Source organism: Macrobrachium rosenbergii, chromosome 41 (assembly GCF_040412425.1).
Source record: "Macrobrachium rosenbergii isolate ZJJX-2024 chromosome 41, ASM4041242v1, whole genome shotgun sequence".
Taxonomy (NCBI): domain Eukaryota; kingdom Metazoa; phylum Arthropoda; class Malacostraca; order Decapoda; family Palaemonidae; genus Macrobrachium; species Macrobrachium rosenbergii.
In genome coordinates, this window is record NC_089781.1 from 41,097,579 (window position 1) to 41,124,362 (window position 26,784).

The 26,784-nt window shown below is 36.5% G+C and overlaps 2 protein-coding genes across 3 annotated transcripts in view; both read left to right on the forward strand.

Moving 5' to 3' along the window:
* LOC136826827 (techylectin-5B-like) overlaps positions 1–4,927 on the forward strand; it is a 14,698-nt gene extending 9,771 nt beyond the window's left edge. Inside the window, exons 1-4 of one of the 2 annotated variants that reach the window (XM_067084284.1) lie at positions 1–22; positions 2,029–2,236; positions 2,530–2,924; positions 3,217–4,927. The exon at positions 1–22 is cut by the window's left edge and continues 790 nt beyond it. In XM_067084284.1, the coding sequence (XP_066940385.1) occupies positions 2,030–2,236; positions 2,530–2,924; positions 3,217–3,382 (768 nt within the window). In that variant the 5' untranslated portion in view covers positions 1–22; position 2,029 and the 3' untranslated portion in view covers positions 3,383–4,927. The remainder of the gene's footprint in view (positions 23–2,028; positions 2,237–2,529; positions 2,925–3,216) is intronic. The other variant, XM_067084283.1, reaches the window with a different exon arrangement.
* Positions 4,928–20,364: 15,437 nt separating this feature from the next.
* Positions 20,365–26,185, forward strand: LOC136826479 (techylectin-5B-like). The gene is made up of 4 exons (XM_067083683.1): positions 20,365–20,445; positions 24,556–24,793; positions 24,904–25,298; positions 25,581–26,185. The coding sequence occupies exons 2-4, from the start codon at positions 24,557–24,559 to the stop codon at positions 25,744–25,746; spliced, it is 798 nt and encodes a 265-aa protein (XP_066939784.1). The 5' UTR covers positions 20,365–20,445; position 24,556; the 3' UTR covers positions 25,747–26,185.
* Positions 26,186–26,784: the final 599 nt, after the last annotated feature.

Here is a 26,784-nt window from a genome sequence, read left to right on the forward strand (position 1 = left end):
ACGAAGTATTAAGGAATAATTGGTGAGTTTTCCTAGATAATTATTTTTTGCTTTATTTCATTATTATTTTCACTGTAACCATTTTTTTACTGACCGCAGGTGGCAAAAGTGACCTTGAAATATCAAGTGACGTTGACATATATAGACAAGCATGTACATATGTTTATATACATTAGAGTAAGATTGTGAAATACAGGGATTTTGCAAAATCCCTAACATTTTCAGGGAATCTGTGAAATAACCAATTTGCTTATGAACATTTGATCCCCAAAGGCTAATATTAAACACGGCGTAACAGTGATTCATTTACGCAGTTTTGCCGTGTTTAGTACTTGCCCCTGGGGGTCAAATGTATTTTGCTGTGTTTAGTACAGGTCTCTGGGAGATCAAATGTCCTTAAGTTCATTTGATCCCCCAGGGGCTAGTACTAAACATGGCAAAACAGTGTGGGTGAATCACTATTTCACTGTGTTTACTACTAGCCCTCAGGGATCAAATGTTCCCAAGGAGATTGGTCATTTCACAAATTCCCTGGAAATTTCATGAAATCCTTGGTTTCACAATCTAACTGCAAATATATATATATATATATATATATATATATATATATATATATATATATATATATATATATATATATATATATATATATATATATATATATATGAAATTTTTATCACAATAATATATATATCTCCGAGGTAGCGTGATTTCGATATTAAGTTATTTTGTAGCTTTCATGATATATATATATATATATATATATATATATATATATATATATATATATATATATATATATATATATATATATATGTATATATATGTATAGTATATAATATATATGTATGAAATTTTTATCACACCGTATATATGTCGTTTAATATATATGAGATATATAATATATATATATGATAAATACCACTACGCGAACCCTTGACATGGACCCATTCAACGACTCCAGTGGCGTGGTAACGCCCACTGGAGTCGTAATGGGTCCATGTCATTCGCGTCCCAGTGGTACCTGTTCATTTATCACTTATATAAATATAATTCTCCATCGGAGATACTAGGTAGCGTGAATTTGATATTAAACGATATATGATTGTATATATGCTTATATGTTACTAAATAGCCCGTAACAATATATATATATATATATATATATATATATATATATATATATATATATATATATATATATATATATATATATATATATATATATATATATACTGTGTATATATGTTGCCCAGTCGAGAGGTAATTTCATTGCTTATCTTTTACTACAAAGCTGAGACGTCCCATCTATTGGCAGCATTGACAGTGACCGCATCAAAAGGCTACTGGTAGTGCATATCTGTACTTACTCAATCTGCATTCTCTCTCTCTCTCTCTCTCAAGTCTACAGCAAAACAAGCTTTACCCAAAATTAATTTATTTGACGAAATCTAACATAACTAGTTGTAAGAAATAAGAGATGAAATAAAATGGAATATTAAAGATTCCAAAAGATCAAACATATTACAGTTTTTACACTGTAACTCGCAATAGGTCAAAATAAGTCAAAGTCCAGTACGTTCCCAATGAGTATATCTTCAACCTCTTTCTCAGCGAAACATCTGAAGAAGTCAAATAAATCTTTTATTAACCCAAAATGCATAAAAATAACGATTTGGAATTCCTCCCATGTTACTTATAAAGTACACACAATAAAATACATGCTTAAAAAAGAGAAAAAATATAAATGAAGAAAGCAATCTACAGTTTTGGAAACTTAAAGATGGCACTAGATGGAATAGCAACGCTTCAAGAACTTCACAAAAAACGAAGGTAGTGAAATATTCGGATAGGAAGGCTTAGTGACTGAAGTGGCTTTAGTTGTATACGTGATATTTTCGTAAGTGCCTACCAAATATTGATTTTTATATTAATGATCAAACCTCTATGAAGGCGTTTCCGTTCTTAACTAAAAACTTCATCTTTTTGATTTTTGTATGTCATCAACGATCCATTTCTACTCTACAGAATGTTTGTGATGACGTGGAAACCAGCAGTGATGTTATTACTAATTTTTACCGGGGAGAAGACTTCTGCATTCCCAAAGTCTCATGTTCTTTGGTTTGATGTCGGACCACAAATTCGAAACTGTCGAGATGTACAAAGGCAAGGCAATACAACCAGTGGAATCTACTTGATTTTTCCCTACAAATGTTGTCCTGATGTTCCACTTCAGGTAAGAGGATTGCCATGCAGTATATTTGTCTTATGCGTCAATCTGCAGCATACATGTATCATGTAGTGTAAGTAGATGTCTCATAATACTTGTTATTGTGTATGTGTGTATATATATATATATATATATATATATATATATATATATATATATATATATATATATATATATATGTATGTATGTATGTATGTATATATATATATATATATATATATATATATATATATATATATATATATATATATATACTATATACCTGTCATAAGACTATATGCAATTACATTTTGAATTAGGTGTTCTGTGACATGGAGACAGATGGTGGTGGATGGACTGTCATTCAACGTCGGGCTGACATTGAACCAAGAGAGGACTTCTATCGTACCTGGATGGAATATGCCCTTGGCTTTGGTAACCTGAAAGGAGAATTCTGGTTAGGAAATGACAACATCCATGCCTTAACGGATCAGACACTGAATGAAATAAGATTCGATCTAGCTGACTTTAATGACAATACACGATGGGCCCAGTACAAGTTCTTCTATGTCCACGACCGAAGTTCCTCATTCAAAATGGAGGTTGTGGGATATCGTGGAGATGCGGGTGATTCCTTTACAAACCACAGTGAAATGAAGTTTTCGGCCAAAGACGTCGATAACGATACAAGTACTACATCAAGCTGTTCAGATATGTAAGTTCATCTTTACGGTACAACGAATTTTTTTTTTCATCTTTTTATTCACTCTCATATTAGACAGACATGCATACTATACTTATTTACTTATTATTTTGACAGTGGCATTACAGCTTTCTCTCAGAATCAGTAATCTGCAACCGAAATGTTGTTAATAATGCCTACTCTTTGGTCATTCGCTGGATGATGTTTTATTGATATAGTATATGAAAAATTTTACTTTTGTTTTATATCTTTATTTTCTCTGCATAGTTTTAGTGCTGATTTAGTTTTTTATTGATATTTACAGGTACAAAGGGGCCTGGTGGTACAAGAGTTGCCATTCATCAAACCTGAATGGGTTGTATCTCTCTGGAAACCAAACTACCCGTGGCACTGGTGTTATCTGGCACTCATGGCTTGGTTCTTATTACTCCCTCAAGAACTCAGAAATGAAGATCAGACCTGCTTATTAGTAATTATTATGTTTAGTCTTTTTAATTTGTTATGAATGTTCCAATTGCGCCTCTTCTAAAGGGGAAGCTAAACCCATCTAATAGCTCACGCCACAGACCCATAGCTACAGCGACGACGGTTTTTGAAATGGTTATTTCTGAAAGACTACGAAAATATTTGCTCACCTTCGACAATCAGTTCGGCTTCAAGCCTAACCATTCCTCGGAAGTGCGCATTTATGCGTTGAAGGAGGTTATGCGCTGTTGTGTTTTCGATCGAGTTAGTTATTGGAAATTGTTAACAAGGCTTGTGAATCGAGGTACGCCATTGCCTATTGTAATATTGCTTTTATACTGATTCCGTTCACAGCCTTTGCGTACTGGTTTGGGAAATTCTTTCTTTGGAATTTTTTAAAAAGAAAAAATTTTATGCGCCAGGGATTAGTTTGTTTTGAATCCTCATCTATTTAACATATTTATAGATGAGCTTAATGGTCTTGAACCGGAGTCGGGTTGGCTGTCACGTTGCTAATTCCCCTCTAAATAATTTTTCTTATGCAGATAATTTAGTTATCATTTTGCCATCTGAATCTGCACTGAATGATTGTTTAGATCTCTGCAATTCTTTTGCCACAGAACACTAAATTTTTTAGTATAACCAAATCTGTTCACAGGCTAATTTTACCAAAGCATCTCAAGCTGAATGCCTGTTTTGCTTTACATTTAGGCAATTAGAAAATTATTTTCGTTGATTCTTTTAATTACCTTGGCCATACCGTTACTTGTGATTTTAATGATGATGATGATATGCGTAAGGTAAAGAGGAAGCTGTGTCACCGTGGGATTGTTTAGCTAAGAGTTTCAAGTTTTGTAAAGGCGTTGAGTTTATACTTTAGACATTCTGTTACTCTCACTGCTCTTCTCTCTGGTCAAGTTATAAAGTGGCTACTTTTCAGAGGTTTAAAGTTAACCATAACAATATCATGCGAGGGTTGATGAATGTCCCACCTTTTGATATTTCTTCTTTTTTTTTACTTGGGACTATGGGAGTAACACAGACATAAAATGTAACGGGCGTTCATTGTCCAATTTTATTCTTTTCGTGCATAACTAAAAGTGATTGTAAAGTCTTTGATAGAACTGCAGAGAATTAATCAGCATAGCTTATTGAAAAGAGCCGAGAACAACACAAATGCCTTGATTGTCATCATGAATGCAGTGGTGTGACTCGACTCTAAAATCCTCTATTAGACAGCACTGGTCCAACTCCTTGTTTTTGTTGTAGCATAGCTCGGTTTTCCACTGAAAGTTTTTAGACTGAGATTTGTGTCTTATTTTTAGTTTTTTGTTGTTATGCATTTTGACTGCAGATCAATTCTCGGAATGAATATGCTCACTGTGACCGTATGATTTCTTGATATAATAAAGTTTTGTGAATAAATCTTGTTTAAGAATTAATTCAATCTTATATTGTTTTCAAGTATTGGTAAATTTTTGTTCAGATTGTGAATTCTAAATATAACTTTTGAAGTTAGAAATAAATTTTTGAATTTAAAGTTTTAAAAACACAGTGTTTCATTTTTAACCGCCAGTTATTTGTGTATGCACAAGGTAAGTGATAGACATGTTTTGTTCTCCTCTCCTAAATGGAAGTGACTGAAGACCAGGGAAACAATTATAGTTGTTTGATGGAGTGGTGCCCCTCTTTATCTAGTATATCCCAATGCCTCACACATAACTTGATAAACTGAATTTGATTTTTCAAGTGATAAGCAAGTTTTAAGGGATCACTGTTACCTTTAGAGTGTTCAGTCGTAATTTTATTGTTATGAGGGTTCAGGCATCTGGCTGAAGTGGGGTAAATTTTTGGATTTTGTGACTAGTTGTGTGATAACCAGGTACTTGGTCACTTCTTGACAGTATACAGTACATACAAAAGGAAGAAGATTGCCTTTGTATTCGAAGTCTTTTGAGTGTTGGTGAAATTGATACTTTTTGAGTCAAGATACTTTTTGAGGCTTCGTGAAAGTTTTTATCATACAAAATACTGTGCCACTATATTGCCCTGTCTCAGATAAAAGTTAGTTGAAGGAGGTTTGCTAGTTCTCAGTCATTGTGAATTTATGGCTTATGCTTTCGGAAGCCATGAAGTTGACGAGATGTCTCTATATTAACAAAAAAAAAAAATCGATGCTGTTCCCTTCCCAATTAGTTGCGTAATTGCTGATTACAACAGATACAGGTCAGTCTATTTTTTCGGTATTTTTTGAGTTAGACCTGTTTTATTAATTTTTTATTAAATCTTTCTGTTAGAATATTCGTTACGGGATAGTAAATGGCATCATTTGTTACACGAGAATTCCACTGTTTAAATTCCTTACAAACCCTGTTGTCTGTGTTTTTCTACCATCACAGTATCAGGGATGCAATATTTAATAGACATTGATACCCATTTATCCTGTACAGTGATATTATGAAAATATGTAAATGACAATTCATTTTAGAAAATCTGACATCTTTTACCATCCTGGTTAGCAAGACTAAAATTTAATGGCATACTTCGTAAAATAATGTAACTAACATTTCTTGAACCCTTTATCGCTGTCTTCAGAGATAACCGTTCTGTGTCTGCGTTAACCACAGTTCACGCGCTTTTTGCAATAATATTGACAGAAAATGATTATTATAAACAAGTTCATTTTAGGAGAATCTGCCATTCTTACATCCCAGTCACATGAATCTATTTTATACTGTATAACCACTGTGGCCTTCTGATTTCCCACATGCCCCTTCCGTCTTCCATTTTCTTTGCAGAATTACGGCCTTGTTCATGATAAAAGTGGTAAGTCGTCAAAACATGCAACGCAATAAGAACAGAAGTTTAGCCAAAGGGAAGAGTGAGGAAGAAAACATTGCGCTTTCTTTGCCTCAAGTTGTCCGTTACCTCCACCAGTAACTGATCGCGATAATCATTTCGACTTCCGACTAAACAGCAACCACCAACAGCTTTCCATCCTCAGTCCCTGCTCCCACAGTTGGTATGAATGTCACTCCCCTACTAGTAGATGACTCTGTGATGTAACCACCTCTTAATCTTTGATGACAGGAAAAAGAACAGGAATTCATGAGAAATACAATGAAACTATATGACAACAAAGCTTCAGTAGCTAGACACTTATGCGAAGGTGACATATGATATTTACCTACCGGGTAAAACTACTGGAGCATAATTTTAAATATAATGAGGTAAACTCAAAAACCGAAGCCATCGGAGAGCGAAAAAGTCCGCAAGTGAAGACTATGATAAAAGACCGTCAAAGCAAACGTTAAGAATAGCAGACAAGAAATTCTCAACGCATAAAACAAGAATATAAAGAATTCTAGTGACCTTGCTTCTCACTATAAATACAAATGGAAAAAGAAACACCTCTACCCTAATTATTTTGTCATTCATACATACCTTTTCCTCAAACCCCCTTCCCTATCCCCATCCTCGGTATTATATTTGAACGTTTTTATGTGACTGGACTCGACGTCTACAAGAAAGAAATCTTCCACAGACCATATTTCAAAAGCAAGGTTTTCGTCGAGGATCTTTTAACAACTGCTTACAAATTTAAATGCTTCCTCGAAAAGAGGAGAACTTTCGTTTAAAATAGTGAGCTTTTTTTATTTTGAAAACCATTTTTTATATATTTATCCTTTTGAACTGGATAAAATATTAAGAGACAATGTGGTTTCAACTACACAGATAAAAGAATCAAGGAAATATTCACAATGGTTTTTAAGAGTTCGCGTAGCAATTTTTTCAAGTATTCGGTTTTCGGAAATAACTTGATAACTATTCATGCCAGTGATATAATCTTATTACATTGCTGAAGGAACATGCCTACGCAATATGAAGAAATTATTACGGGCCTTCTCTTTGAGGTCTACTGGTCATATACAAGACTATCTCAGCAATGAATATGAGTCTGGACTTGTTCAAAGTGAGTTCTATGCTGCCTTGGTTCTGAATACTATACAGTATAGGGGACTTAGACTATTTTGCAGACTTTATAGCTCAGGGTTTGGAGACTAGGTGCTTAATTTCATTCACAATTTTCTGACAGGAGAGAACTGTTGATGGCATTTTTAATGAGCTTAGACCTATGACGTCATGTTTTCCACACGGTAATGTTTAAGCGACTTTAACCTTTTCACTGCGAAATCTATTTTCACTCTCATTCTCAGCAATGTGCACATTCTACATAAAAAAATTAAATATTTCTAGTATAATCAGAATTTTTTACTACATCTTTAAGCACTATATTTTCAGGATTGAAAATTATTGTAGCTTGCAAGTAGCACATTTTGTGTAAAAAAAATAAATATAAAAAACCGGAGAAAGCAGAACAAGCAGAAATTCGTTGGATTCTAGGATCTTTCTTATTGGCACTAGCAGCTGTCCTTTTAATACACTATCAGTGCATGATGTATTAATTTTCCATATCCGAAACGCTTCTTGCACCTTCTATGAGTAAATGCTACTGTATGCTTCAAAATAATATAGATGTAGCTTCTATATGAATAGTTTGCAAAAGGGAAAAGCTTGGAAATATTCAAATGTTTTTGTTCTTGGATATTATTATTAGTGATACTGATCATCCTTTTTCTAGAGTTGATGATGCTGATGATGATGATGCAGATACCCCTACAACAGACTCTTGTATTGATGGTGCTGTGCCATACACATGCAATAAAGTTGAACTGAATGATAATAATCCCAAACAATTGCGTTATATAATAGATTATACAGACTCACATAAGGTTACTGGATTGTAAAACTTGACTCCTTTGGAATGCTTTGCTAACTTTTTCCTGAAGAAATCTCATATCATGTAGTAAGACAATCAAAATGAATCTTCCTGTTTAATAATATCAAAGAAGCAGCTTTGCTTAAAGAGCTTTTAGTTAAAGGCCACACACACACACACACACACACACATATGTGTGTGTGTGTATAACTGAATCACGAAAATATGGAACGTGATGAATATATGAATAAAGACAAAATCCACGAAGGAAAGGGAAATAATGGAGCATTGCAAGGCCTTTCGACATCTTGTCCTCTACTTAGCAGACTGCTAAGTAAAGGACAAGAAGTCGAAAGGCCTTGCAGTACTGTACACCATTGTTTCCCTTACCTTCGTAGATTTTATCTTTATATATATATATATATATATATATATATATATATATATATATATATATATATATATATATATATATATATATATATATATATATATATATATATATATATATATATGTGTGTATGTATGTATGTATGTATATTGGTAATACAATTACTTCTAATTACGTTAATCCTAAAAATAATATTCTTTATAACGCAACAAATGTATCTTGCCATCATAAAACATAATTTTATATCATGAATCAAACTTTGCATAAAAAAAATTACCAGAAACCTATTAAATTCTGCTACTGATGTGGAGAATTTTTCCCATAAAGACTGTAGGCCAGAATTTCTTAAAATCGCCTACAGATTGCAGTGGTAGACGACCAAATGTCATCTGTATGGTAGCAGAGAGCTAATATTTTTTTTACATGGAGAAGAGATAAGTCGCTCTTCTTAGCGAAGTGCTACAAACACTAGCTTGACTAAAATCTTCCATCGAGGTGAAAGGGTAATAGTTTTAGTTGAAATTTGTGATATGATTGTTAGCCTTGAGGAAAAAGAGGTCACAGTATGCAGATGATGCAACTCTTGTTATAATTATTTGTTCCGCTAGATACAAAGTAAAGTTGTTGCTATCTTTGATAGAGATTTAAGAACATATCAGTACTCTGCAGTCAGTGGAGTATACGATGGAACACCATAAATCAAGTCTATTGATTAGCATATTTCATAACATTTCCTACTCCATGATTTGCTGAGCATAGGACGCTGTAACTTTGTTGAATTTGAATTTTTGAGGACTTGATGAATTACTTTTGACTAAAACCTCTTTTTAACAGCGCGTAAAGAGTGTTTATGCACTTCATTGAAGTGCATAAACACTCTTTAATTAGACTCCTTTTTTTGTTTGCGTTTTGAACAGTATTTTGGGTCTAACTGTGGGTGCAAGGCATGGGGATGTGGATGTAAGATGACTCTCACACTTTGAGGCAAGTCTTGAATACCATCGTTGTTTGGGTAGGAATCCTATGATCCCCTGGGTTAATGGTCACCATTATTTGTATGCAGCAGAAGTGGAATTCCCTATGGATTATTACTTTGCCCTCAGTTGGTATCTAGAGGGAAGGTGTACAGTCTTGGGAATCTACAGAAGTTTAAATAGTTCCATGGTTGTGGTGAGCATGTCAATGTTCTTAGAGTCATGGTAGCATGTTCAATGTGCCAATTACTGAGAGATTGAAATATCCCTATGGTACATTTGAATTATTATTTTACATTAGTCAATTCTCCAGCATGTCTGTAAGGACCAATGCTGTTCCTCAAATCACGAGGGCATTGATCAGGTTCTGGCAACAGTACTCATCTGTCTCAGGCAATGGGCATGACTCTAAGCAATTATTCCTTTCATAACCACCCCTTGTCTCGTCGTACAGTGTTACATTTAGTTCAAGCAGTAGAGGGCGATGTTACATCCTTTATCTTCAGACAACATAACTAGAGTTCTTGCATATTCATCATGCTGTTTATAGATATTTCTGAGAGCTGTCTGACACACATTATTTCTGTGTGTTAGCCCTTCCACACACATCGCAGTGTTTACAATCATTTTACAGAGGCAGTGACAACGGAACACCTGTTCGGGCTCAGTGCATTCTCAACTGGCATTCAGGTATCAATTCATGTTACAGGCTTCGTGTATACTATGATGTTGTATTGAGTTCCGTTCTTTTCTAAATTAAAATCGGAGAATGAAGAGCAACACTGTAGACAATGCTGAATAGAAATATCACAATAAAGTTTCTATTAACAGCATCCTGCAGAAGGGTAGCATTATCATTCGAGTTGATCACAATGAAGGTCCCATCAATATATCTGGCAAATAGCCTAAGTTTTAGGATGAGCATTGAAGGACCTCATCTCAACGTAAGCCATTTACATATTGGTGCAACAGAAGTCCAGATGGATCTCCATTGCAACCCCATCTACCTGCCAAAAGAGTTTCCCTAATACTACATGATGGGAGCTCCTGTCGTGTCCATCTGTAGAATGCACCAAATAGTGTCCTCTGGGATGTCCATTGGAGTGGCATCTGAATGGTAAATCATCTTAAGGAGTATCTCAGTAGCCTCATCAATCAGTACTATATACCCAAACTCTCAACATCTAATGATTCAATGGTAGAACTGGAGAGTGTAATCCTTAGTAGATCTATCAATTCCACAGCTATACCACCATATATAGTCTTTGTAATGCCATAGGTCAGTGAAGTTACGTGTCATTTAATGGGACACAGGGGATTACTGAGCAACTTAGCAGTACAATAGCAATAACCTGAGTTGTGGTCACTGATAATGCTGCTTGACAATGAGGCTATCACAGTTGATTTTCTTAATTAAGGTATTTAGGTTTTTCTTTCCTTTGGTTTTTATAACTAAGCCTTTAACTTCAAAGTGTCATTTAGGATGTCATCCATTTCCACATCATATTCGTCTTTGTTCATTGTCACACTAACAATCTCTTCATTCCCCATTCTTATGATGAAGTTTGGACATTCAAATAGTTGAAGAGACGCTTCTTTTATGTTGAGAGTGACGATCCTACTTTTTTTATTCCCCAAGTTTTCAAGTTTAACCAATGAGTTCCTTTTGGATGGTACCAAGTTGATCTTCCCCTAGATCTGAAAAGAAAGCAAATTTATTGATGAAGGTCTTTATTTCTATTTAATCTAATCCTCATGTGACTTCTTATTGTAGTGGTGTTGAAGACCAAGTTTGAAGAGTTCCCTTTGCTCGCAGTTAGGTCTTTACTTATCAGGCTACTGAGCTTATCAGAGTCTGTCATCCTAACAACGTGTTTATTTAACCATGTGAACCTCCTCTGTAGAAAAAAGTAAGTTATCCATGTTTGTCATCAGTCAGCATCTTGTAGAAAGTGATGTGCCTACTGAATTCTCAAACCTGAGTTTGTAGATACTTCTTTTTCTGTAAGATGAGTTTTCTCTACCCATATCTAGAGTAATTAGCTTCTATTTGCTCATTGTGTATTGCAAGTTAGTGTGTTGTCTTGGGAATGCCATCCCTGTGTGAAGGTGATGGAATCTCAAAAGGGAAGCAGTCCTTCGACTTATGCTTTCCCCAAAAGTACAATCTCCGGTGGTGCTTTGCAAACAATGAAAGACTGGGTAGGAAAATCTGGTTATCATTGCCAATTCCTTGGCCCAGTCCCCTTAATGTCTCCAAGCTTAAAATGCCATCTATGGCTCGCTCTGAGATACTGCCTCTAAAGGTCTCATCCCTAATTATATAAATCAATAGTGAGCTGCAGCAGAATTACCTTGAATAAGAATATTATTGAAATCTCTATCAGCTGCTACACTTTCTTCCAGTGACGGTTAACCTACTGATAAGCTTTTGGGTTGCATTTGAAAGGGTTTCACTTTGGATATTGAAAATAAAGTAATCAGAATGCCCCAAATCCTGTGCCTTAAATGCAGATGTCAACGGCAGAAGGGCGTTAACACTCAATCCATCTTTTTTCTGTCTATATTTATGGAGGTTCGTATAAAAGAAAGTGTTTTTCTTTCCCTATTTATAACTACATTTCTTGCTGTCTTATCATAAAAGCATGTCAGATTTAGCCATAAATATAAGAAAGCAGATTCTGATATAATTCAAAACTGAATTTTTAGGAGGTTACATGCAAGATCAGATGGAGCAAATGCCTGCGTTTGTTCACAGTAATTGGTTATTCTTTTCATGCTGGGAATACCCCCCCCATCCTGTTGAAAAATATACTTTTTTTTTTTTTTTTTTTTGAGGGAGTAGGGGTCAGTGAATTAAGCAGAGTCGAATCCCTGTATCGTTTACTGAATCGATATTTCTGGACTTATCTGATCTGACGGTGGTGGTAATTTTGCCACAGTGGAGAATGCTATGCCAACTTGACACTGAAATTTTCCAAGCCGTCAGTGGATAATGGAATAAGATGTATGGTGCGTTTATTCCCTTACCCGTGGGACAAATTAGCCGTAGTTTGTACTATCCCCCAATCGCTGGGGAATAATGCTGACAGTGTATAATACTCCTCAAAATTTTGAGTCGGTTGAAATCAAGAAACAAGATTCCATGAAAGGTCAAAGCCGCTCATTGTCGTTTTTCAATTTGAGCATATAAAGTATACTTATACGCTTTATGTTTCAAACATTTTCACTTTACAAAGAGTACTGTTCTCTCGCATGTAGTGTTTCTCTAATTATCTACACTAAAAATATCATGCATCATGTTTTCTCCACTTGAGGTACAAAATGATGAGTTATTATTATTATTATTATTATTATTATTATTATTATTATTATTATTATTATTATTATTAAAAAGGATGGCTGTATTATGCGAATTTATCTTATATAGTGTCTTTTCTATCTTCCTTATGATTCGCTTTTCAGGCTCAGCGATGTTAGTCAGCAACTGGCCGATATTCATGTTGGAAGAGGATAGTGTGCGGAATATGGGAAGTCTTTTATTAAAATATCCAATCAGAAATCGTTCGCCTGGATTCAGGTTCTATTTTAGGTACCGTCGACATGTTTCGACCAGCTCGTTGGTCATCCTCTGGACGTAGTTGCAGAAGGTCTGAAGAAACGAGGTGCTCAGGTTGGTATTTATAGGGGGTCAACTTGATCAGTGCTGAATTATGATTGGCTGCCCGGGGCATGTACCCTCGGGGAGTTTGAGCCTTTTTCCCAGGACGATGTGCGAGCGGCGTTGTCGTGCTGGGGATGAATGGAAGAATTTCGATCCTCCGATGCCGAATTTTGATTCGCACGTTAGCTCGCTACGGGGATCGCCGGTGCATGTCTCCTGGCTGCCGTGGGGAGGAGAAATATTTCTGCGTGATGTTGAGGGTTGGTTTCTCCTTCCCAATGTGCAATGCTTCCAAGAGGCGTATTCGGTGGTCAGTAGTTTGGTCAATTATTTCGATGTTCGTGATTATGTTTTTTCTCTCTATTCTCTGGTTATGGACGGTCCTGGCATGATTAAAGATAGCCCCTCTTTGGCGTGGCAGGAAATCCTCTTGGAGAAACGCATGGTGGTCATACCGATGTAAGAACCGAGGCATCCTCGGACGGGCATGAGTACCGTATACCACGTTGGTTTTCTTCATGCCAGGACCGTCCATAACCAGAGAATAGAGAGAAAAAACATAATCACGAACATCGAAATAATTGACCAAACTACTGACCACCGCTGCCTACGCCTCTTGGAAGCATTGCACACTGGGAAGGAGAAACCAACCCTCAACATCACGCAGGAAATATTTCTCCCCCCCACGGCAGCCAGGAGACATGCACCAAGCGATCCCCGTAGCGAACGTGCGAATCAAAATTCGGCAGCGGAGGATCGAAATTCTTCCATTCATCCCCAGCACAACAACGCCGCTCGCACATCGTCCTGGGAAAATAGGCTCCGCCCGAGGGTACATGTCCCAGGCAGCCAATCATAATTCAGCACCAGTCAAGACCCCCCCTATAAATACCAACCTGAGCACCTCGTTTCTTCAGCACATTCGCATCAGCATTGGTGGAGAGCAGACGTTCCCAAGATCCTCCCAGACAGCTTGAAGAACTCACTTGCTTCCCATTAGCCTGAGGCAGTGTGAGCAGCACAGTCATTGGCTGACTCGCCTGAATCACAAACTGCGCCCTGATTGGCCGACGCTCAGCTCCCAGAAACCGCTTCCTGATTGGCCGACGCTCAGCTCCCAGAAACCGCTTCCTGATTGGCTTGAGCTTCATCGGAGACTCTAGCATCTGTGGAGGGGTGCTTGTGTGAGCCAGCCAGAGTTGGCTGACCAAGGACAGGGTCCCCCATCCTCATCCTTGCCCCCCTACCTCCACCCCTAACCCCCTCACACTTCTTCCCCCTTACTCTACCAAACCTCAAGCTCTCAAATTCTACTTACTAACATCATCAGTAGCCCTTTGCCCTTGGAGTAGCCGTTGTGGTCTTAAAACTCTCTAGGGGCACTGGGAATGCTGCACCGTCCAGGCTCATACTCCTACAGTAGTGCCTGCATAGAGTATTAGGAATAAGTCACTGTCTCCTATAAAGTGGCCACTAACATCTGTTTTTTCCAACTTATTACAAAACAGTTTTTTCATCCCCTGTTGCCGCATCTCATTTCTCTAAAAATTCTCAAAAAGGTTGTGCAATCCCTTAGACTACATTTCCATGCCTAATACTGAGGAGTGAAATAGATTGTAAAGTGGGTAATGTTAATTGACTTTACCATGACATAATGGGCAAAGTTAAAATCAAGGACACTAGCCAGGGACTTGATGAAGAATCCCGTCGCCTGGCTATCTGGAATGTTCTTCAGAACAGGTCATGCTTCATTCACAAACTCATTAAAGCCAATAATGCCTTCTTAGCTATCGCTGATGATTCTACCATCGAAAAGATCATTCATCCAGACACCAAACAGGCTCTCCATGCCAAGAGCTTTGAAGTCATTGACCCCCCTCATTTGAATGCCTCACGAGCTCTGGTTGTACACCAGGCTGACAGTCTGATATACAATCTATCGGAAGTTGACCTGAAGAATGAAATAGAATCACGGAAAAATGTCAAGGTTTCTGCTATTATCAAACTCCCCACCACCAAAACTACATTCAAAGTGAGATTAGAATCCTCCCAAATGGTAAGAGACTGTCTCACCAAAGGACTTCTCATTTCTGGACAATCATTTCCGCCTTCGTTCCTTAGCCAGGCGACCTATGTTAACCCCCCACAGTGCATGAGATGTTACAACTATGACCATATAAAAAAGAACTGTCCCAAACCTTCCACCTACAAAATCTGTTCAATCTGCGCATCGGAGGACCACTACTGGACTAACTGCTCCAACCAGGACAACCATAAGTGTATCACCTGCAATGGGGATCACCCAACCATGGCAGCAAGGTGTTCAACAAGGAAAACCATGATTAAGGATCAGGCCAAATTGATCAGATCCCAACAATCTCAAACCACTCCCAATAAATCCTTTGCCCAAGCCACAGCCACATCCGCACAAAGTAGCAATCCCATTACCAATAACATCTCACTCCAACAAATCACGGCTATGAACACTGCAATCATAATGACAAACCTGAGCGAAGCGGTTGAACCTGGTACCTTCCAAGCAATGATTGATTCCTTTTACAAAGCCAATGGCCTTCCTTTGATCAAGATCCCTACTGAGGCTATCAAGTTAGCCAAGAAGGTATCTACATTGTTCAAAACAAACAATGGAAATAACACCAGCCCTGATCAGACTCTCACAATCAATGACATGGAAACGGATGAAGCCAACAGGAAACGAGTCCTTAGCGACTCTGACTCCGAAACTGATTTGCCATCAAACCCAGCAAAAAAGCAGCCACTGCAACAACCACAGCCATCAACCTCAACCTCCAATCCTGTAGACCCTGAAGTACAAGGAGCTATGGCTCTCCCTATCCTCCCTTCCATCTGCCAAACTAAGAACCCCAAAGTTGATCTAAAGTTGTATACTTCCATTAACACGGCTCCCCCAAAACACCCAACCCACAAGGCCCTTAAGAAGATGATCTTCGAAAGCAAAACCATGAAGTACGTCTTCACTGAGGTAATGGATAATAACAAGGTAATAGAACTCATCCAGGATGGGACAATAGAACTCAGTAAATACAGGATTGCGAGGATCCACGAGGGTAAATTTCAAAAACTAAACACAGGTTACTTTGACCTAACTAAAGGTAAATTACCATAATGGACACTCTGACAGTTATACAACATAACGTCTTAAAGTGGACATTCCTTCATAGCAAGGAACTCTGCAACATCTATTCCTCTTTCTCCCCTCATCTTATACTTCTTAACTCAACAGGGATACCTAACTCCACTCGTATCAAGATCTGGAACTACAACGTGTTTCAGTGCAAGAACTCAAACGAACAAAATGCCGGGACAGCAATAGCAGTTAGACGGGATATTACTGTCAAATTAATTGACAGGTTTAATCATGACCTAATTGCAGTCGAACTGCAAACTGTAAGGGGACCAGTAATAGTAGCAACTACTTATTTGCCCCCCAGGAACCCAGTTTTTCCTCAGGAAAATATCTTATCATTAATGAGGCGTAATATACCGGTCTATCTTTTAGGTGACCTAAATGCTAACCACCCGGCCTTGGGCCATAATAGCACTAACCCAAGAGGCATCTTAATACAACAGCTTATGAATAGAAACTTGGTTAACTTTCTAGGTCCAGATTTTGATACATACTTAAACAGGAGAACAACGGGTAAACCAGACATTCTTCTGTCCAACAGATTTCATATTTTTAACTACTCAATTGCACAGGGTCCTTTAACCACTTCTGATCACCTACCCTTACTATTAAAACTCTCTGTGAGACCCATTATGGTAGCTAGCAACCCAACTCTAGATTTGAACAATGCCGACTGGGAACGTTTTAAGGATATTCTCGATGACTTTCTCTCTAATTATGACGCACCTGATAACATCAGAAAAGACAAAGCATACATTGACGAGAAAATAACTTTTTGGTATAGGATGATTAAAGAAGCCTCAGAAATTTGTATCCCCCTCAAAACTTTCAGGATCTTACCATATACCAAAGGAACAGATAATCTTAAACAGTTGCAAAATTATTACAAACATGCTCTTGCCCTACTAAATAGAGAAGGTCCATCACATCACCTTTTAGTATTCATTCACAATGTCCAAGAACTCATCAAAATTGAAGCACAAGAACTCATAAACTCCACCTGGGAGACATTATTAAATAAAGTTGAAGGCATCTATCGAGACCCAGGAAAGTTCTGGGGAATGATCAGAAGACTTCTGGGATCAGATTCTCAACCTGTAGCCTACATCCTGCACAACAACTTAAAAAAATTTATTCACCACAGGAACATGAACTAATTTTCAGAGAATTCTGGTCTAACATTTTCAAAATTAATCCATGGGAAAATCTAAGGTTTAACTTGCAACATGAACAACTAGTTCTTGAAACTCTTCATGAACATGATGGGCAGATTATACCTTACGACACAGTCGATCTCAACAGGCTAGACGCTGAAGACCAATTCCTAAAACCAATTCAGTTGCAAGATATCATCAACATAATTAATAATTTCAAAAACAAAGCACCTGTCCACTCTAAAGTCAACAAAATTATTCTCAAGCACCTGCCCAACTCCATGCTGGCCTTTTTAAAAGATATTTTCAATGAAACCATCAGTATGGGATACTGGCCTGACCTTTTTAAGAAAACACTTCTCCCTTTGTGGGGAAAAAGGGCAGAGATCTCACTTCAGTGTCTAACTACAGACCAATATCTCTACTAGAGACACCTGGTAAGATCCTCGAAAAAATAATCCAATTAAGATTCAATGAGTTTCTTGAAGAGAACTGGCTGACCAATAGTAACCAATATGGGTTTACCCAGGGCAAAGGAACTCAGCTTGCATTGACCAGGCTCTATGAGTTCATAGCAGTCAAGAAGAGTCTTGGGTACAGCTGCAACCTTATCTCTAGGGATGTCAGTCGGGCCTTCGACAAAGTCTGGCATGAAGGTCTAAAGTTCAAAATACTGGAGGCTCATTTGCCAGATTTAGCAACTCGACTGCTATGTAACTTCTTAGACAACCGTACTGCAATGATCAAAATCAAAGATTTCATCGGACCAGAGTTCCAACTGCAGTCAGGTGTTCCTCAAGGTAGCATTCTCTCCCCATCTCTCTACAACTTCTACGTTAAGGATACCCTCCTCCAACGCAAGGTTGCCTTCAAATCATGTTTGCTGACGACCACACCCAAGTCATTACATACCCCACTAAATCCAAGCATATGTTGCAAAGGAAGACTGTCAGAGAAATTCAAAAAATTAATGACTATGAAAAGAAATGGAAAATAACAACAAATATGAATAAATTTCAGCTCCTTTCAATATCTGCCCGAAATCCCTTGGATATAGCAATTAATAACAGAAGAATTCCATTCAAACAGCATGCAACCATCCTTGGGTGTAAATTTCAAAAATCAGGCATCCTTCCCCATGTCCAGGCAAGAATAGCTACCACGAGGAAAACTATCAGTAGGCTGAAAAGGTTCCGAGGGCTCTCAACAAAAACTCAATTAAAATTATATAAATCACTAGCCAGACCGCAGTTAGAGTACCCAGCCATCATATTCGGTGCACTCAGCAAAACATCCGTCAATAGAATGCAAGCAATTCAAAACAAATTTCTGAGACAAGCCTATAGGGAAAGTCCCCCCTACTTCAACACAATAAGGGATTTGCACATCCGCTCCAAATTGGAGCCTCTCAACACAAGGTTCCATAGGCTAGGTCAAAAGACCTGGGACAAACTCAGTACTGAAGATGAAGAACTATATACCACAACTAGGGAACTCACAACCAACCGCATCCGTTCTCACCACTGGTGGAATAGGCTTGAGCCCAAGGTCAATTGTGACCCTCCAAGACCTAGATTTATATGTACTGATTAAATATATATATATATATATATATATATATATATATATATATATATATATATATATATATATATATATATATATATAATAATAAATAAATAAAAGTATGTATGTATATACATATGTAAAAAAAAAAATCAATAACAAATAACAAAACTCATAGTCTCTTGTGGTGCTACAACCTCCCAGTCCATCATTCATCCCAAAATCTTATTCTTTACGGGTGTTGAGCCAAAAAAAACCGACTCCTTCGAGCCTCTCCTCTCTTCCTAGCCATTGCTTGGTGGCTACATCAAAAACAAACTTCGCAAGGGGGTCTGCCCCCCTCTTTATTTCTCTTCAACTTTACTTCACTTTCACCCCTTTAGTCCTATGCCTTTCCCGTCCCGAGTGCCTGCCGTTAGGCTTCATCTGGATTGTATCCAGGGCCACTCTTCCTTTCCCCCTATTCCCCACTTACCTGTCCTTATCCTAGTCCTAGTCCTAGTCCGTTTCTTCAGACCTTCTGCAACTACGTCCAGAGGATGACCAACGAGCTGGTCGAAACATGTCGACGGTACCTAAAATAGAACCTGAATCCAGACGAACGATTTCTGATTGGATATTTTAATAAAAGACTTCCCATATTCCGCACACTATCCTTTTCCAACATGAATATCGGCCAGTTGCTGACTAACATCGCTGAGCCTGAAAAGCGAATCATAAGGAAGATAGAAAAGACACTATATAAGATAAATTCGCATAATACAGCCATCCTTTTTAATAAGACCTGTTTAAAAGAGGGTCTACTCCCTTCATATATTATTATTATTATTATTATTATTATTATTATTATTATTATTATTATTATTATTATTAATATCATAGCTACTGAGCACAAGTTATATCGAAATACATATTGAATAAAAGCTTCTAAATAATTCCAAGGGAATGTATAAAAACGCTGACATCAGGGTACTTATCATTATTAAGAAAAATGGCTTATATTTGGATGGGGATAGTGATCGGATAAGATTTATTCATTGCGAATTTCAGTATATTAAAGTACTTTAGTCGGTAAACAATAGAGGAATCGACGTAACAGATCTCAATTAGAAGTTTGCTGAATCATTTACATTGAATATATAAGAGACAGCTTTGCATTGGAGCACCATCAGTCCTTGATTTTAAAGGCTCGGCGATTGTAAAGTAAATAAATAGCGTGCTTAGGACAGGAGAGCCATAAATAAAAAGCTCTTGCTCAAGAAAGTATATGAAGAGCGTCCGGTGTCGCATACTGTCAGTACGATTTTGCTCTCGGTTGATGCTCTTGAGCAGAGCAATTTAATAGGTTGGAACTCATTCAGCAGCTGGGAGTATGTATATATTATTTTACTTTATTTCGGAGTAAAATTCTACTAATAAGCTTCTCATAAACGACTGACATTTCAGGTTAATATTCATTTTAATAGTAAGATACAAAGGCCCTTACCTTTATTAAATAACACAGTGATTCATGACTAAATACTAGCAATACTTGGCGATATTTGGATTACGGTCTTTCCTTTTTGCGATCTATCACAAACATATCATCTAATACTGCATGAATATCAGACACTATTTGCAAGGCTTCGTGTACCTTCAAAGACTAGATGGACAGAAAATGCTGCATAATTCCGATATTTTATACAGCTATGGTTGGAAAAGTGTCCTGTCAGGAGATCAGCCGTCTCCTGAATCTTCATTTTTTATTCAGTATTGCTCTGGGTAGTGGTTTCCTTTTTCTCAAACAACGGTAATTGTCATTTAATCCTTCATCAAATATGTGTAGTTTGATCATCTTCCAGGATTTTTCTTTTTTTTTTTCTTTTAAGGACTTTCCACTATTACCTTTGACACCTGAGCTTTTGACATTAGTGCTTACTACTCACTTTTGTACATGTTCTGTTGATGTGCCGACGTCCTATTGCTCAGAGTGAGAAGTCTTCATTTTCTTTCTGTAGAACCGCGCGACAGTTTACCAGTCAGTGTCACTGATACAGATCCTCGTGAAGTCAAATGAAACTGTGATGCTCCTTTAAAGAACTATGTGCTTGTCTCCTAGTTTTTCTGACTTATATCACAGTTTAGCCATCACCACATTTATCCTTTAAATCATTAAATTATTTTTTATTGGTTTTTCTACAGGTACATTTTTAGAATTTGTTATATACATCCATAGAGTCCCTTGATATATGAAAATGTTTCTGTATTTTGAATAATGGCAATATCCTTAATGATAATTATTACAGTAAGCTAACATTTTAAATACATTTCTACAGTACAGATTCAATTAAGTTTTTAGCAAAAATTATTAAATATAAAGACAGCTCTGAGTAATGCAGAAAGTGAATGTGATTTTGCAAGCTTTAGAAAGCCTAGAGGTAGTGATTTGTTAATGTAAACAGTGCAATTAAAATTAATTTTTAAAAACGGACATTTACCTGTAGCTAATAAAATTGTAAGAAAAATACTGCTATATGTTAATGTTTCTCTAACTGAGTAGGTGACTAGGGAGAGTTAGGTATACTTCAAAGAGGAAAAGTTTCCAAATAGATTGACCAAATGGAATAACTGTTCAGTCCCAGTTGGGAAAGAGTGTCGCATTATTTTCTCTGATAAAATAAAGCAAACCACAGAAAGACTGACTGGGAAAGAGTAAGGTTGGCTTAGACAGGAAAGTAGGTATATGGATCACATGTTTATCCATGGTCCTAGAGAATAATAAAGATAGAAGCAATGAAGAGATGGATATTTAATGCAAAATGTGCTAGGGATTCATGTTACAGAGGGTAATTTGCTGCATGAATCTGAATTTTTTATGACTGAAGCAAAGTCCCATTATAATTTCTTAGTGGGATGTTCAGTTATTTAAAGCAAAAGGAGAATTCAGACAATGTTTTATTGTTTTCAAAGTTATTCAGATTTCCTTTGCAGTTATTGGTGCATGAGGTTATGGAAGGAAAAGAAAATGCAGGCTTGCGAAAAGTTTCAAAGTATTTGGAAGCAGAGTAAGCTCAAAATGAGTAACCATAGGTTTATTATGAATACAAATGGCGGCTTGGTAGAACGAGAATAACTGATAGGATGAGGGGAAGGGTAAATTACAGAATAGTTGTGGCAAGGAAGTTAGTAAGGGCTTTGTGTGAATACACAATTTTAGGATTTGTGTCGAAGTCCTGGACTTTTCAACAACTCTGTTTGCAAATGGAATGTCTATTGATTTATGAAGTGATAGCGGAAATGTTCTCATCTACTGAAAAGAAAGGACAACGTTTAAATTAATGTGAATTAAATGAAAAAGTGGAAGCTTTTGGGATAAAATGGCTGCACAGTGCGGTCTGTCAAGTAAGAATGGTGAATAAGGTGAGAAATGTAGAGATACAACACATATGAAAAGTTAGCTCTGATGAAAAGGATTAGGGTATTTTCAGTTGCCTAGCCGGAAGGAGAGAAGGTGAAAGATGGGTTACGGGCAAAAAAGAAATTTGATTCACTGGTTTTGAAATGAAGGACAAGAGGGGGATAAAGTGCCTCCCGGTGTTGTTGTAACTGAAAGTCTTAATATTTTGGAAATGTGTCTGAGCGGTGTAGTGTGTGTGTGTGAGGGGTAGTTGGGTCGACACTATAATAAGGTAGGTTTCAAACTCGTACCCCCTTCCCCCGCCCCCCTTTCCCAATCTTCCTTCCCCTTCCCTTCGTAACTTGTGTGGTAACAGCTTTTCCGATCTAGACAGTAGTTGCCATTTCTTAATTTAATCCCTATTTACAGCTAATACATTTACCCTCCAAGTGCCTTTCGGAAAAGATTTCCAAATGTAATGATCTACATTCCTGTAAAGTTTCAATTTAGAATTTTCAGTCACTATCCTCCAGGTAATCAGTACCAAGCAACGTGAAAAGAAACTTACTTCATATGCAGTGAAGTTTTTTGCCAAGTCACACAATAATTAATTCCAACTGTTGGAGTGTCCAAGGTGATATTTCGATTATTCCAGCACAGCCAATAACATGTTGTTCTTCCTATACAAGATGTTGGTGATCATGTAATAAATGACGTAGGATCGTGTGTAGGACCATTTTAACATCGTACTCGAAAAGGAAATGTGCTTATTTACTTATTATATCATATAACGTCTTCAACCATATGTATGAAAGGGTGGGGCAAATGACTTGTGATTATTGCTTTTTGCATGATGAAGCGGTTGCCAGATGTCACGTATGCAAGATTAACAGCTATTTTTCAATATATATTCCTTTTATGGTTGCTTGCTCTTGCAAAGAAGTAGGTATTAGAGTTATGGAATCATTTGAGGTATAATGATACATCACCTCTACTTCTATACTAAATGTACCAGAAGTTGCCGACTAATGTTTTTTTCGTTCCTTATGCAGACACTGCCCTCCACTTTCTTGAATTGTAAATTGTTGCTGTTCTCTCTATCTAATAATTTAGTAATAAACCTCGTAGATAGAGATAGGTTTCACTCCAAAGTGTTTGAGAGAGAGAGAGAGAGAGAGAGTGAGTTTGGTGGTGGTTTCTGCAGGTTGAAATTGTTGCATTAAGCCACTACTACACATGCATGGACTTGGCTTCACTTACTATGGAAAGAAATTATTGATTTAGGTTTTCAATGTAGATTTTTTCGAGGTAATAAACAATTATATTAATTATTATCATAAATTATGACCAAAATTCACATAAATCCTGATCAAAAATGGATGTTATAGGGGATTTATTGTTGTAGGTTAATCATACTTCTGGCAGCACCAGAAAAATAGATGACGCATCAGGTGAAAAATTAGAATAAACCCAGAAAACTGGAGGAAAAAATGACGTAAAAACGAAAATTTCATGTTTTGTCTGTTTGTATGTCTGTTACGGCATAGGGGTTTGACTTCGAGTTAAAAACTTTTCTGGGGTGACATAGAGGCAGTGTGCAAAATTTTGCCTGGGTCTGTCAAGCAGTTTGGATTTTTATAGTATATATATATATATATATATATATATATATATATATATATATATATATATATATATATATATATATATACATATATATATATATATATATATATATATAGTATATATATATATATATATATATATATATATATATATATATATATATATATGAATATAGGTATGTCCTATTTCTAGAATACGTCACTTCCACTTAGCCAATCAGGCCTCTGCTATTAAATGTTTCTTCCATGCATTTTATATGCAGCTTGTTTAATGGTAAATCATATAACTAAATAACTTTTTATTTATTGACATCAATCAGATTACTGTAGTATAGTATGATCTTCGAAAATGATACTATTTTCTTTAATTTGTCCTAATAAACGAACCAGAATAAAAATTTACTACACTTGTCTAAAATCACATTTAATTTTCTTTTTTGTTTTTTACTGAATGCCATCAATTAATTTCTTTTGTACAGGATGTTTATGATGCTATGGAAAACAGCCTTTACAATGCTAGTGATACTGATATTGAATTTCGAGAAGGTTTTTGCCTTCTCAAAGTCTCAGATTCTCTGGTTTGATGTCGGACCGCAAATTCTGTGGTTTGATGTTGAACCACGCAACTGTCGAGATGTGCAAAGACAAGGCAACGCCACTTTAAGTGGAATCTACTTGATTTTCCCCTACAAATGTTGTCCTGATGTCCCTCTTCAGGTAAGACAATTTTACCAGTTATCAACATAAATGCGGTATGACAAGGTGTTTCATCAGACTGCGTATGTTGTTACTATCAACGAGAGTATTTATGATTATATTTGAATCAGGTCTTCTGTGACATGGAGACAGATGGTGGTGGATGGACTGTCATTCAACGTCGGGCTGACATTGAACCAAGAGAGGACTTCTATCGTACTTGGATGGAATATGCCCTTGGCTTTGGTAACCTGAAAGGAGAATTCTGGTTAGGAAATGACAACATCCATGCCTTAACGGATCAGACACTTAATGAAATAAGATTCGATCTAGCTGACTTTAATGACAATACACGATGGGCCCAGTACAAGTTCTTCTATGTCCACGACCGAAGTTCCTCATACAAAATGGAGGTTGTAGGATATAGTGGAGATGCTGGTGATTCCTTTACAAGCCACAGTGGAGCGAAGTTCTCGACCAAAGACATCGATAACGATATACATCATAGTGAAAATTGTGCGGTTAGGTAAGATTATTGCCGTAATGCACATTATTTGTTTTCAAGTGAGATAGGCACAAAAACCTTTAATGATTCTTGTAATAATGGTGTTAAAACCTATTCTATACACTAGTACTCCATATGTGTGTAGTGTTCGAGACGGTTCGTCAAATTTCAGTTACTTGTCTTCAAGTTACGTTACTTTGAGATTAAGTTGAAAAGAAAAAAAAAACAATTTTTTTGCTGATTTTCATCTGTCCTTTCTATGCATAGCTTTCTGGCCGATTGAGATGTTCTTTATATTTTCAGTTACAAAGGAGGCTGGTGGTACAAGAAGTGCCATGAATCAAACCTCAATGGGCTGTATCTGCCAGGAGACTATAGATCTTACGCCACTGGTGTCAACTGGTACTCATGGCGTGGTCATCGATACTCGCTCAAGAACACGGAAATGAAGATCAGACCTGCTTATTAACTCTTGGATTTTCTCTTGTACTTTGTTATATTTAACATACAGAAACATGGCAGAGACAGTTACCTATGGTATTCATCTCATTTGCCTTTTCCGGCAGATGAGCGTGAAAATGAAACCGATAAGGTGTTTGAAGGCATAGTCAGTTATTAAGTTACAAGGCGGACTCCTGGCCTAAGCCTTGCTTCAATAAAATCAGTGAGTGGGAAGTTTCTGTGAAGAAGAGAGCTACACTTGCATGTAGCCGGCACTTCGTCTGCTAGTATACCCGCAAAATTTTGTGATCATACTGAAGAGAGACAAGGCCATCGATACTTTAAATGTGGTGCATCACTATATTGTGATGGAAAACAATGAGTAAAAAAGCCACAATAATGTAATTGATAAACTGTTTTTTTTCAAGATACAAAAAAATTATACAAAAAAGGATAAAAAAAAAAAACCAAGGGCGCTTTCGACCGTTTGCGCAACGGTCTTCTTCAGTCGACTTGGCTGAAGAGGACCGTTGTGCAAACGGTCGAAAGCTCTCTTGTTTTTTATCCTTTTTTGTATTTTTTTTTGTATCTTGAAAAATACAATTTATCAATTACATTATTGTGGCTTTTTTACTCAATACTTTAAATACTAATACATACACGTCTTACGCACACAAATATGTATATATATATATATATATATATATATATATATATATATATATATATATATATATATATATATATATATATATATATATATATATATATATATATATATATATATATATATATATATATATATATATATATATATATATATATATATATATATATATATATATATTATATATAGATAGATAGTTATATATAGATGATAGATGGAGTCAAGTGTATGAGTAATATGATAGCTTATATGATCATCAACATTTTTTTACAAGGATATGATACCAGCTGCATTATCATTATTATTATTATTATTATTATTATTATTATTATTATTATTATTATTATTATTATTAAGCAGAAGATGAAAGCCCACATGGCCCACTGACTTGAAATTCAA